A 13257-nucleotide genomic window follows, 5' to 3' on the forward strand; every position below is an offset into this window, starting at 1 on the left:
AGAATTTTAGAACTGGAATTCTATTTTAAGATTACCTAATCTAATACCTTCATTTTTCTGTTCTAGATAGAAAATATCTAGAAATATCCATTTCTAATACTCTCCCTCTTTTCTATTCTAGACAGAAAATATCTAGAAACATTCATTTCTAATATTTTCAGATGGGGAACTTGAGGCCCAAGACAGCTAAAGGATTGACCACAGTTTCACAAGAAGATAGGGGCAAATGTGGGCTCACTTCACTCCTAGTTGGGTGTTCTTTCACTCTATTTCTGATCCCAAGAGCCTTTCTCCTCCAGGTAAGAACACCAGAGAGCAATAAGTCTATATTTCTATACTCATATTCAAGAAGATGACACAGCTCAGGTGCATTGAAAACAAATCTTTTTATTGCCAGGGGAATCAAAATATAGTATCCACCATTTACAAAGAGGATCCCAATTTAAGAAACAGAACAGAAGAAGATAGTCAGTCCCTGAGGCCACCCAGCAAGAGACCTGTTGATTAGTAAATCCAAGTCTTAGCTTAAACTGAGTGACCTCAAAGACATCTCATCCATGGGCTAGGTTATAAGGGAACTCATGTAAGACAATAGAACATGGACCTGTAATGAGAAAAAAAAAAAACATTAGATTATGACCTAGATTGCCATTCTGTCCTAATCTGTACAGGGACTCAGGAGTCCATTGGTCCCTAGGTTCAATCTTCGGTTTATGTCCATTGCCTGGATTCAAAGAGGGCCAGATCCAGGAATTAGTCTGTGACTGGGTTAAAAAAATTGATTTTTTCCTGGGGGCTTAGTCTATAAAAAAGATTAGGGTTAGATCTGTGACCAGACCCAGAGATCAGTATGTGACTAGGGTTAAGGCTCATTCTGCAGCTGTGAAAAAAAGACACTGACAGAGTCATACCAGAATGGAACCTTGGCCTCATTAGCTCTAACCACTGGAACAACTAGCCAGAGATTCTGACTCTCACTATGATGAGAGATCAAGATTCTGTGGTCCCTTGAGATGAGGGACCTTTCTTCTTCATATATTTGTGAAGAAAGTTAAGTATTCTTACTTGTTAGGTAGCACAGAATAAGGTACTCGTTGGAATTAATTTAAATCAACAACCACAGCTTTCTGAGTTTGAAGTTTACCTGGAAGAAAACACAAAGTGTAGATCGAATTCTTTGAAACCAGAATTAATTTTTTGATAAATTATATTCCAAAGCTATAGTAGCCCTAGGGCCTGGTTTAGGGAGAAAGTCTGAGGGCAAGGCAAGTAAATCTGCAAAATGATTAGTGGGGCTTGAACTTTACCAATGAAATCTCTCTCTCTCTCTCTCTCTCTCTCTCTCTCTCTCTCTCTCTCTCTATATATATATATATATATATATATATATATATGTATGTGTGTATATGTATGTATATATACATGCATGTGTGTATATGTCTCTCAATCTCTATATATATGTGTGTGTGTATATATATATATATACATATATCTGTCTCTCAATCTCTCTCTTTCTCTCCCTCCCTCCCTCTTTCTCTTTTTCTCTGTCTCTGTTTCTTCTTTATCTTTCTCTTTTTTCTTTCTCAATAAAAGCAAGGAAGAATTAGGGTTGGAGAATTTAGATATGGATCAGAACTAAGATATAATCTGGTTCAACTCTGTTTTACAGAAGAGGAACATGAGGTTCAGAGAAGGGAAAAGATTTTCCAAGTCCACAGACAAGTAGGCAGCAGGGGCAGAATTAGAACCCAGATGTTCTGTTTTCAAGTCCGTTGTTCTTCCCATTATACCAGAGAGGAGCAATTTCTATTCCTAAGGAAAGAAAACATCCTAAAATATGCTTGGGGCAAGATATCATATATCATTTCCTCAAAGCAACTTTTTAAGACAAATTTATTTGAGAGGAGATACTCCTGGACATCGGGCAAGTGTAGTGAAAGATGGAGATACTGGGATGTTGGAAATTTACTGCTGAAACTGGCACTCATAGGAAGGATAAGGTGTGGCTGTGGTTAATCTGGTAGCATCTATTTTAACTCTTTATTCTTGCTAATTAGGTATTAAATTCCTTGGTTTCTCTACGGCCAATTCACCACATATGTGGTCTAAATGTCACTGTCCTGAGGAACAGCTCTGACTACATTCCCCTAGTTATAACTCTGTCCTAGAAGTATGAGCCTCTTTGGAGCCAATATTAAGATATTAGGAACCTGAAGGAAAGCCACCAAGGGTAGTGGGAATCAAGGAAAGAGGAGACTGAAACAGTAGGTGAGATCCAATTATCTAACTCTGACTCTTTTTTGCTCTCCACTGGTTTCTGTAATTTTCCTATGCAGACCAGAATCCTATGAGTCATTAAAGAAATGGAAGGGACCAACTGTAATCTTGTAAGAATTGCCTATATTGTTTGACACAACTGTAAAGGGCTCTGATATAACTTGAAAACAGATAACACCCTAGTTCAGTTAGTGAGACATTACACTTAAATGAGGACAAGGCTACAATTGTCAATCATAGGATTTGGAGACAGAGGGGTCCTTAAAGATAATTTAATTCAGCCTGCTAATTTCATAGATGAAGAAATTGAGTCCTAGGAAAGAGTTTTATGCAAAACTCTTGCATAAGCAAGAAAAAATTTTGCATAAGCTCATACAGTTGCAAGACCGGAATTTGAACCCAGAACCTCTTATTCCAAATCCACACCTCTTTTTAGAGAAGCAGTACTGTGGAATGGAAAGAGAACTGGACTGAGAAGAGGCTTAGGTTCAGTATCAGCACTGATACTGACAAGTTGTATGAACCTAAGCAAGGTACTCAACCTCTCTTTGTCTTAGTTTCATCATCTGTAAAATGAAAATGATAATACCCCTACAGAGCTGCTAAAAGCAGAATTTTGATAAATCTTCAATTACTATCAATGAAGGAATCATTGTTCTTATTACCACTTAACAACACAGGGGTTAGGGGTCTGTCTTTGGCCAAGACAGGGGCTACTGCAATCTAACATGAAATAGCAAGAAGCTAACTGGCATGGGATGGAATCTCTGCTCCACAGAGTCTGTCCAACTCCCAAGAGACTCACAATACACAGCTAAAAATTGGATTTTCAATATCCACCACTCTCTATATTCCAAATCTGTTTTCCCACCTTCCCTTCATCTCTCTCTCTTTTTCTTTCTTCTTACCTTCCTTTATCCCTCCTTCCTTCCCTCCATTCTTTCCTTCCTTCTTCCCTCTCTACCTTCCTCCCCTCCCTTCCTCCCTCCCTCCCTTCCTTCCTTTCTTCCTTCCTTCTTTCATCAAATGCTAAATTCACTCATCCTCATACTTCAGCTAAAACCACCAAACAGACATGGCAGTTCCCACCCTCTAAGGCTCAATCCCCAAAATTGTTCCATTGCAGTATCATTAACACTTTAGCCTAGCTTTTGATAAGTGGTGGCACTACACGACCAGGGTGAAATGACAGACCAGACTTCCATGGGAAAAGAGACAGAGACAAGCTAGAGTACTTGGCTTCTTTGCTCCCTGTTCAGAGCTTTGGAAAAGGCAAGAAAAATATCAAGGCTGAAACTTACTTATCCAGTCTTTAACTGTGTTAACATCAAGGAGTTTTACCAAATTCTTGATGACAGGACAGACCTACAAGGCAGAATGCATGGTAAGTGATCAACATGGGCAGAAGGTAATTATAATAACAGTAACAATTTTATGATAAAAAATATATATTTGTAGTTTAAGATTGGCTAAGCATTTTCCTTCAAATAATCTTTCAGATGGATAGTGCAAGGAGTGTTGTTATCCAACAGATTTTTATGGAAAATTGAGGATCAAAAAAGTTAAGAGACTAGTCCTGAGATACACAGCTAGTAAGGGTCAGATTTGATCTTTGAACTAAGTTCTCTAGGCTCAAAATCCAATATACATGTATGTGTTTATAGGTGCTTTCAGGTGTATTTATGTGTGTATATATGCATATGGGTAGACCACAAGACCTTAAGCTACCCTAGGTGGGAACAAGTTTGTCCTTCTCTTAGGGCGTTGGGGTGACCTGCAGGCTGTCTCTTTTTTTCTGAGAAAGAAGGTGAGAGTGGTAGGCAGCATCTATAACAGGGACAATTTCACAGCAGGATGAAGAAACAAAACCTGAGTTACACATGATAAGGTTGTTGGGGGCAGAAGGCATTCATCATACCCAAAAGAAAAGTACACAAATACTACTGGTTGATTGCCCTTCCCTTGGCAAAGGGTATTAGAATAGCAGCTGCTAAAGGGGTATTCTAGGTAGTACAGTGGACAGGGTACCAGGTCTGAAGTCAAGAACCCTCATCTTCCTGAGTTCAACTCCGACCTCAGACACTTCCTAGCTGTGTGACCCTGGTCAAGTCACTTAACCCCATTTGCCTCAGTTTCCTCATCTGCAAAATGAACTGGAGAAGGAAATGGCAAACACTCCAGTATCTGTGTCAAGAAACCCCAAATGAGGTCAGGAAGAGTCAGACATGACTAACAACAACTCAACAAAAACAACAAAGGGTCGTGCTGATATCCCTGAGCTTATCCACTCAGAAACAACATCCCTCCATCCAGAGAGATCAGACCCTCCTGGATTTGGTTTTTGGTCTTATCCCTGATTGCCCTCTGTCTCAAGTCTTTTCCCTTTTCTGAATTTCTAAACTTTTTTATATTGTCTGCTAACCTTCCCATGTCATCTGCAGCTTCTGCAAAACTCCCAAAAATCCCCTTTTAATTTCTTAAAAAATAAAGAAGACAGAGAAAGTTGGAATGTGAAAAGACTAACTGTACTAAACGTAACAGGAATTGCCCAACTCCATTCTATTCCTGACTTCTTCAACCTCTGAAATTATAGACACTGTCCCCCATGTCTAGAATGTGTTCTTTCTTTCCAACCCCATTTCAAGTAAAAGCGATCTCTCCCTCCTCAAATTTCAAATAGCACTCTACCTGAACTTTTTCTCCCCCAAACAGCCTTCTTCACCCTGCCTCGCAATGATAAAAAGATATTAAGATAGGTAGATAAATACACGTGTGCCATATCTTGTAAATTCCTTGATGAAAAGGATTGTGTCATTTTTTTTTAAATCTCTGTATCTCTGGCACAGGCCACAGGGTCATCTGCATGGTGCTAGCAGTTAAGAAGATGTTTGTTGAATTGAAGAAGAAAAGACTTAGGACATACCTGTTTCTCCAATACAGCAGGAACTAATTTATTTAGGAGACTATCCAGGTCCTTCGCCAAATATTTCTGAACACTTGAGATGTTGATGGAAAGAGAAAGTGAGATATAACACTGTTAGGAGTCATCTGGGGAATGGGCCCATTGGCAGACTCAATACCGAAAAATCCATGGACTGAGGCCTCAAAGAGCAATGTTAGCCATACAAATAACAAAGCACCAATGAACTTTTTTTTTCAGGGCCATGAGGGTTAAGTGACTTGCCCAGGGTCACACAGCTAGTAAGTGTCAAGTGTCTGAGACTGGATTTGAACTCAGGTGCTCCTGAATCCAGGGCTGGTGCCTTATCCACTGTGCCACCTAGCTGTCCCACACCAATGAACTTTTAAAGAGATGTCAGGACCGTCAATGTTAAATGGACCAGAGCATCCCAGACCCACCACACATCTCGAATAGGGCCTGGCTGATAAGAACAGGTAGCAATTGCATCACATGCCTTTGAATTTGCTGACTTCTCTCACTTTTCTTTCTTTATGTGGCATCTTGCTTGATGCTCACATCGACTTTGGAGGGAAGCATTGTTGTCACAACTTTGCAAGAAAGGAAACTAAGGCAAAGTAAGTTCATACTAGCCAAGGTCACACAGTACAGCAGGATGGTGAGGTTAGTGCCTGATAGCCTGACCTCTCTATCCTATATCATTCTCTTCACTCCCTCCTCTTTCCCTTTCCCCATCAAAATCTGCTCTCAAAAGAAAACTATGACTCAGAAATTGGGAGCAACTAATGTCAGTGTTTGGGGCTAAGACACAAATAGAACTGTAAACTTACAAACAAGGCTCTGTCCATTTCCTTCTCTGGCCCCAAATGAGAAAAATAATACAGAACAAACGGAAAATAATACTCACTCATCCAAAACAGATACAGAAACTGTGGCTGGGTCACTGTAACATTCTCCGAGAAGCACAACAGAGACACCAGACTTGTCATCACTCCCAAGTTTGACTTGTAAAAGCAAATCCAAACCAACTTTCACTTTGACAAGATCTGAGAGTAAAGGATTTCTGGAAAAAATAGAACCATTGATATATAGAACCCAAAGGTTTGTATATTCTCTAGTGTTTCCTTCACCCACAAGTTTACACCACCACACCATTATCTGCATCCAGATATTTTTCTCATCTAATGCTTTACATAATATAGAAGTATACACTATTTATCCCTTATAAGGGAATGAGGAGAATGAGTCAAATTAAAATCTTGCATGGCATTATACACTATTAAGAAACATCAATTATAACCAAAGCAAATGAGACCAATTTAAAGAAAAAGCCCAAATTTGATCAAATCTTGGGCTGGGAGAAAGCTGAGATGCCAATTACTCTAATAATCTCATTTGGGGAGGAAGACAAAGAAGTCATTTATTTAAGATGACCAAGTGAGTTTATGGCAGAGTAAGGGCTTAAACCAAGGCTCTTTGACTACCCTCCAGCCCCACCCAGGACACTGTCCACTGCACCATGCTGTCACCCATGAATTCTCCTATTCCTCAATGTGCACTCACATTTTCAGGCTAACTTTCGCATTGATAGGTACTCTGAGGGTGATACTGTTGTCATCAGCACCCAGTTCAGCTTTGATCTTCAGGAAAGAGTAGTCCTGAATCTTTAACCTGCACAGATGCCACAGAGATAATTAGATGTCGTTCTTTTCAGGGACAAGAATTTGAAGACAGGGGAACAATGTGAAACAAAACAAAACAAAAAAAAGGTTAGAGTGTTAGTTTATCAAATGTCAGAACTAGAAAAACTCTAAGGAACCATCTAGTCTCAGGTGAATTTTATTTCTGAGGGGTTTTTGATAACTATTTCATTATATTTTATTTCCTTTTTAATCTTGTGTATTTTATTTTATGTATTTAAAGACATGATTCAGAAAGGGAGTCCACAGATATCACCAGACTGTACATTGGGGTCTATCACACAAAAAAGGGTCCCTCATCTAGTCCAACACTGTATTGTATAGAGGGTGAAAAATGTGAATCAGAAAGGGAAAGGGACTTGGTGAAGGTCCCATAGCAAGGTAGTATCAGAGGCGGGGGTCAAAATGAGGTTTCAAACTCAAAATCTAGGGTTTTTTCCCACCCCACCACAGCAGCTCTTCTTAAAACAATAGAAACAAGAATAATTTACTTTCCATAGCCCTTTAAGTTTACAAAGTGCTTTCTTCATAGCTACCTTGTGAGACATGCAGATCTATACACTAAAATGAGTGTTTTAGAAAATATGTTGAGCCTAAATAATCCAGGTCCCAGGATCCTCATTAGAATTTTGGAGGAGGAACTAACAAGGAAGAAGGGATAGAGTAGCAGAAACAGGATACAGCCCCTGAAATGGATCTTCAGTGATTCCTTATCCTCACTCTCTATATTTCCCCAGTTTTGTCCCTTTAATGGTCCCCTTCCCATCTGGCATCTTGTGTACCAATCCTCTCTCTTTTCAGCCAGCCCTTGGAAGAACTGTTAGAATAATGCACAATGAAGCATCATTAACATAAGAGACTTGAAAGTATCTTCTCCTCCCAGGGGTTGTTGTTGAGTCATTTCAGTTGTGTCTGATTCTTTATAACCCCATTTGGGGTTTTCTTGGCAAAAATACTGGAATGGTTTGCCATCTTTCTCCAGCTCATTTTAGAGATGAGGAAACTGAGGCAAACAAGGTTAAGTGATTTGCCCAGAGTCACACAAATAGCAAGTATCTGAGGGTGGATTTGAACTCGGGAAGTGGATCTTCCTGACTTTAGTCCTGGTACTCTGTGCCCTATAGCACCATCTAGTTGCCTCAAACATTAGCCTCCGATTTTCTATAATTTCCTCAAGCTCTCCTACATTCCCTACCCCATATTTATAATCTACCTTTTTTGAAGTTTCTGGGGGTCAAGTGAGATGGAAACTATGGTGATAGAATCTTTAGGGAGATAAAGAAGATTCTAACTCCATTGCTTCTCACCAGGATCCCATAACTCCTCTTCAGAAAGGAAGTTGTATAGCCTTTCCCAAAAAAGTTTCCATTAAGCCTAAAGACGAACTCACTTAAAGATGTTTTGAAGTTCGGAGAGCACAGAATGCACAGTACTGTCAACCACATTCCCAACTTTTGATAAGGCATGCTCCAGAGTTTGTCCAAGGGAAGAGCCCTTCAGTTTGTCCACTTCTTTTAAAAGGTCCTGACCAACCTCTGCCAATAAAACCAATCAAATAATCAATAATCATTTATTGAACACCAACTACCTAGCATGGAAGAGGCAAACCAAAGATTAAAGAGGGAACAGTGAGGAAATTAGAAGTATGACACCATAAGAGACTCAGATTAGAAAAATTGAAAAGATTATATGCCTCAATAGAGGAAACAGGTAGAGAGATGAATGTTTAATAAAATGTATAGAAACTAAAGGCAAAAAAAAAAAGAGGAAAGAAATTTTAAATTTTTTTGAAAAAAGAAACTAAAGACAAATGAAGATGCTTACAGAGTCCAAAACAAACACTACTTTGAGCAAAGGAACTGATATTTGCTAAGCTATAGCTGGAGCTTGGAGCAGGTTCATTAGTTATTCCAAACACATGGACATGCTAAGACAGCTAGATGACTCAAAAGATGGAGCTCCAGAACTGTAATCAGGACTACTCCTCTTCCTGAGTTCAAATCTGGCCTCAGACACTTCCTAGCTGTGTGGTCCTGGACAAGTCACTTAACCCTGTCTGCCTCAGTTTCCTCATCTGTAAAATGAGCTGGAAAAGGAAATGTCAAGCCACTACAGTATCTTTGCCAAGAAAACCCCAAATGGGGTCACAAAGAGTTGGACACACCTGAAACAACTGAATAACAATGGATGGGGAAGTAGAGAGAGGATTAGATCTGGAGGAAGAGAACCTAGATTCTAATCCTCCCTCTGTCACTTATTACCTGGATGACCTTAGGCAAGTAACTTTGATACCCTAGACCTCAATTTGTTGTTGCTCTGTCATTTTCAGTTGTATCTAACTGTTCATGATGCCATTTGGGCTTCTTTTTGTGGGGGAGTAAAGATACTGGAGTGCTTTGCCATTTCCTCCTCTAGCTCATTCTACAGATGAGGAAACTGAGACAACCAGAGTTAAATGATTTGCCCAGGTTCACACAGCTAGTAAGTATCTGAAGATGGATTTGAACTCAGGTCTTCCTGATTCCAAGTCCAGTGCCCTATCCACTGTACCACCTGGCTGGCCCAGACTTCAGTTTCTTCATCAATAAAAGAAAGAGACTAGACCAGGTAGCCTCTAAGGTCACTTCTGGTTTTAAAACTATGATCCTGTGACTGGATGACTTCCAAGATTTTTTCTAGCTCTAAATTCTTTGACCTGCCACTCAGCAGTCTGCTGGTAGAGGACCAACTCTCTGCAGGCAGATGTAAGCTCAATACTTTTATGTTTAATCTGCAGTATTAAACTTTTCTCCTTCACATTCTTAAATCTTGATAAACAACAAAACAATCCATCAGGTCCTGATTTGTACCATTTGCAGATTGCTGAGTTGTCAATGCCCACACTAAAAATTTAAGACTTGCCCTTTGAGACCATCACGTTCCTGCCTACATCCCTTCCATTCTAAGAGCTGCCAAACCTACTCTTCTCTTCATCGAGTGATAACCATTTATTAAATGATTATTATATGCCAGGAACTGTTCTAAGTGCTGGGGATAAAAAGAAAAGCAAAAACACAACCCCCCAGAGGCTCACATTTTAAAGGGAAAGACAACATGAAATATCTATATATAAAGAAGACGTGTACAGAATATATGGAGGGCAATCACAGAGAGAAGGCACTGCCATTGGAGGGACCAGGAAGGGCTTCCTGCTAAAGATGGGATTTGAAGTAAGTACTGAAGGAAGTCAGTTAGCCAGGAGACAAAGATTAGAAGGGATGACATTCCAAGCATGGGGGACAGCCAAGGCAAAACCATGGAGTAGGGAGAGCTACACCTTATCAAAGTCTAATTGTTGGACAAGCACATAAGCATCATCATTCGGCTGAGGGCAGCTGTTATAATGGTAGTCAAGGGATGCAGTAAGTAAAGCTGGATTTGCAGACCCAATCTGTCCCATTAACCATCACTCCTGTTGACTCACCTTGAAGTTTGCCTTCAACCACATCTGTTTCCTTCTTCAGAGCAGATTGCACATCACCCAGAATAGGTTTTAAGGAATCTAGAAGGCAGCAGGAGGGGCTGACGAGCAGACCACACAGGAGGGTGAGTCTCCAAAGGGAAATCATCTTTAGGCTGATTCCTTCAAGGAGAAGCAACTCATGAAGATGAAGCTTTTACCAACTGGGCATTCATAGGAAGAATCATAACTTTTAAAGTGTTTTCCTCTCATTTTCACTGTCATTTTATGAAGGAACCATGAAAAATAAGCATTTATTAAATACCTGCTCTCTGTCAGAATCTGAACTAGGTCCTAAGGCTACAAAGACAAGAAAAAAAAACACTTGGAAGATCCTACGTTTAGAGGTAAGAGAAAGTGTAGCGTTCTAGTCCAGCTCTTATTTTACAAATAAGGAAATCCAGATCACATAGAAAGTGTGAAAATCAGGAAAAATTAACAATCTTTCCCCAAGTCAACACAGATAGTAAGCAAAAGACGTAAGATTTGATCCCAGGTCCTTTGACTGCATAATCGATACTCTTTCTACTGTACTATGCTGCCTCCCAGGAGCCCTGGCCTATAATAACAATAACAACAACAGCATCATTTGTATATTGCCCTAAGGTTGGTACAGCACTCCACTTAAATCATCTCATTTTATACTCTCAACAACCTTGAGAGGTAGGTGCCACTATTGTCCCCATTTTACATATGAGGAAACTGAGGCAGACTGAGGTTACATGACTTGTGCAGGGTCACATAGCTAGTAAGTATCTGAGTCTGAATTTGAACTCAGGACTTTCTGACTCCAAGTCTAGCATGCAGTCTACTGCTCCACCTAGCTACCAAGAAGCTGATATCCTGTTAGTAAGTGTGTGTGTGTGTGTGTGCACACATATATACTTTTGTATGTGTATATGTTTGTATAGTTTATGTATATATAATTTGTATATTTGCACATATACACACAGATAGAAACAATATATATATTTGTGCATGTATATATGCATGTATACACATATATGTATGTGTATACATATCTATACACATGTTTACACACAACTGTGTGTGTGTATATATATATATATATATATATATATATATATATATATATATATATATATATATATATATATACTAAATCCCTAAAAATTTAAGAAGATTGCCCAAAGTCACATTGGTTGCAAGAAACAGAGTCAACAGTTGTACCTAATTCCTCTGACTTCAAATCTAGTGGGTTTACTGCTATCCTCCCACTTTTTTCTACAAAGGAGGAAATTAGTCCTCTGAGGGTGCATTGCATCAAGGTCATAGCAGACAGTAGATCCCAATTATCCCCTCTCTTTTTGCCCCTACAAAGTTTCTTGGCAGTATTTTTCCCCGATACTCAACTTTACCTGGTTCAGTACGGATACTTGGGTCCTTGATCCTTTTTTCTTCCAAGGTCTGACAAGGATATCTGGAGAGGCATCTGCTCTTATATAGTGGGAACATGGGGGTGGGAATGAAGGGCAGTGCCCAACATGACTGGGTCTGGCTCTCTATTTGACCTCAGTAGTCTCCAAAGTAAATAATTTCTGTACATGAGGCATGGGACTTAACTGTCACTGAGGATGCCTGGGATGGAGGCTCCTGCCAAGATCTGTGGTTCAATGGAAAGAAAAATGGATTTAGAGACACAGGAAGGAAGTTTGATCCTGCCTCTATTCCTTCCTACCCCTATGACTTTGGGCAAGCCACTTAGCCTCATCTTCCTCATCTGTAAAATGAAGGGCTTACACAAGATGGTCTCCAACATCCCTTCTAACTCTAAATCTATGATTAAAGACGAGGATTTCATATTTTAATGGCTTTTGAATGGCTTCTTTACTATCAGATAAGGAGCTGATTGTAGCTTGTTGAATAAAAGGGAAGTAAAAGGGGGCAGCTAGGTGGCTCAGTGGATAAAGCACTGGCCCTGGATTCAGGAGGACCTGAGTTCAAATCTGGCCTCAGACACTTGACCCTAGCTGTATGACCCTGGGCAAGTCACTTAACCCTCATTGCCCCGCAAAAAAAAAAAATGATACCTGAATACTTTAAAAATAAATAAAATTTAAATTTAAAAAAAAAAGGGAAGAAGGGGGCGGCTAGGTAGCACAGTGGATAAAGCACTGGCCTTGGATTCAGGAGGACCTGAGTTCAAATCCAGCCTCAGACACTTGACACTAGCTGTGTGACCTTGGGCAAGTCACTTAACCCTCATTGCCCTACAAAAAAAAAGGGGGGAAGTAAAAAAGTTATTGCCCTATAGATAATAATAGCCACCATTACTGTCATTCAAACATTTATAAAGTATTTTATCTAAAGACTAACTTATGAGATAGGAAGGACTAGTGTTTTATCTCCATTTTCCATTGGAAACCACATTGTATTTTAAAGTAAGGGAAATTGAGTCTGAGAGAAGTGAAGTAATTTGCCTAATATCACATATATAATGAATATTAAAATTAGGACTTGAACGCATGGCTTGACTTCAAATATAGGTTTTCCTATACCGTCAATGCATTGGCATTTCTTTCATTTTATCAGATATTATTTTTTACTTATTTATTTTTAACATTCTTTTATTTTTAAATTTTGAGTTCCAAATTCTCTCCCTCTTTTCCAATATCTCCTATATGCACTTAGAAGGCAAATGATATATCAGTTATACATGTGAAATCATGCAAAACATATTTTCATATTATACATGTTTTTAAAGCAAGAAAAATAGAGAAAGTGTAAAAATTATACTTCAATTTACACTCAGATTTCATTAATTCTCTTTCTGGAGCTGAATAATATTTTTTCATCATGAGTCCTTTGAAATTATCTTTGATCAATGTATTGATCAGAGT

General features: G+C 39.2%; 1 protein-coding gene across 1 annotated transcript; it reads right to left on the reverse strand.

The window, feature by feature from the left end:
* Positions 1 to 869: 869 nt before the first annotated feature.
* Positions 870 to 10505, reverse strand: BPIFA2 (BPI fold containing family A member 2). Its single transcript, XM_043980792.1, has 7 exons — positions 10361 to 10505; positions 8288 to 8432; positions 6761 to 6868; positions 6103 to 6260; positions 5201 to 5280; positions 3579 to 3642; positions 870 to 880 (listed from the first exon to the last, which is right to left on the reverse strand). The coding sequence occupies exons 1-7, from the start codon at positions 10503 to 10505 to the stop codon at positions 870 to 872; spliced, it is 711 nt and encodes a 236-aa protein (XP_043836727.1).
* Between the last annotated feature and the right edge of the window lie 2752 nt (positions 10506 to 13257).

The sequence above is a fragment of the Dromiciops gliroides genome, chromosome 2 (assembly GCF_019393635.1).
Source record: "Dromiciops gliroides isolate mDroGli1 chromosome 2, mDroGli1.pri, whole genome shotgun sequence".
Taxonomy (NCBI): domain Eukaryota; kingdom Metazoa; phylum Chordata; class Mammalia; order Microbiotheria; family Microbiotheriidae; genus Dromiciops; species Dromiciops gliroides.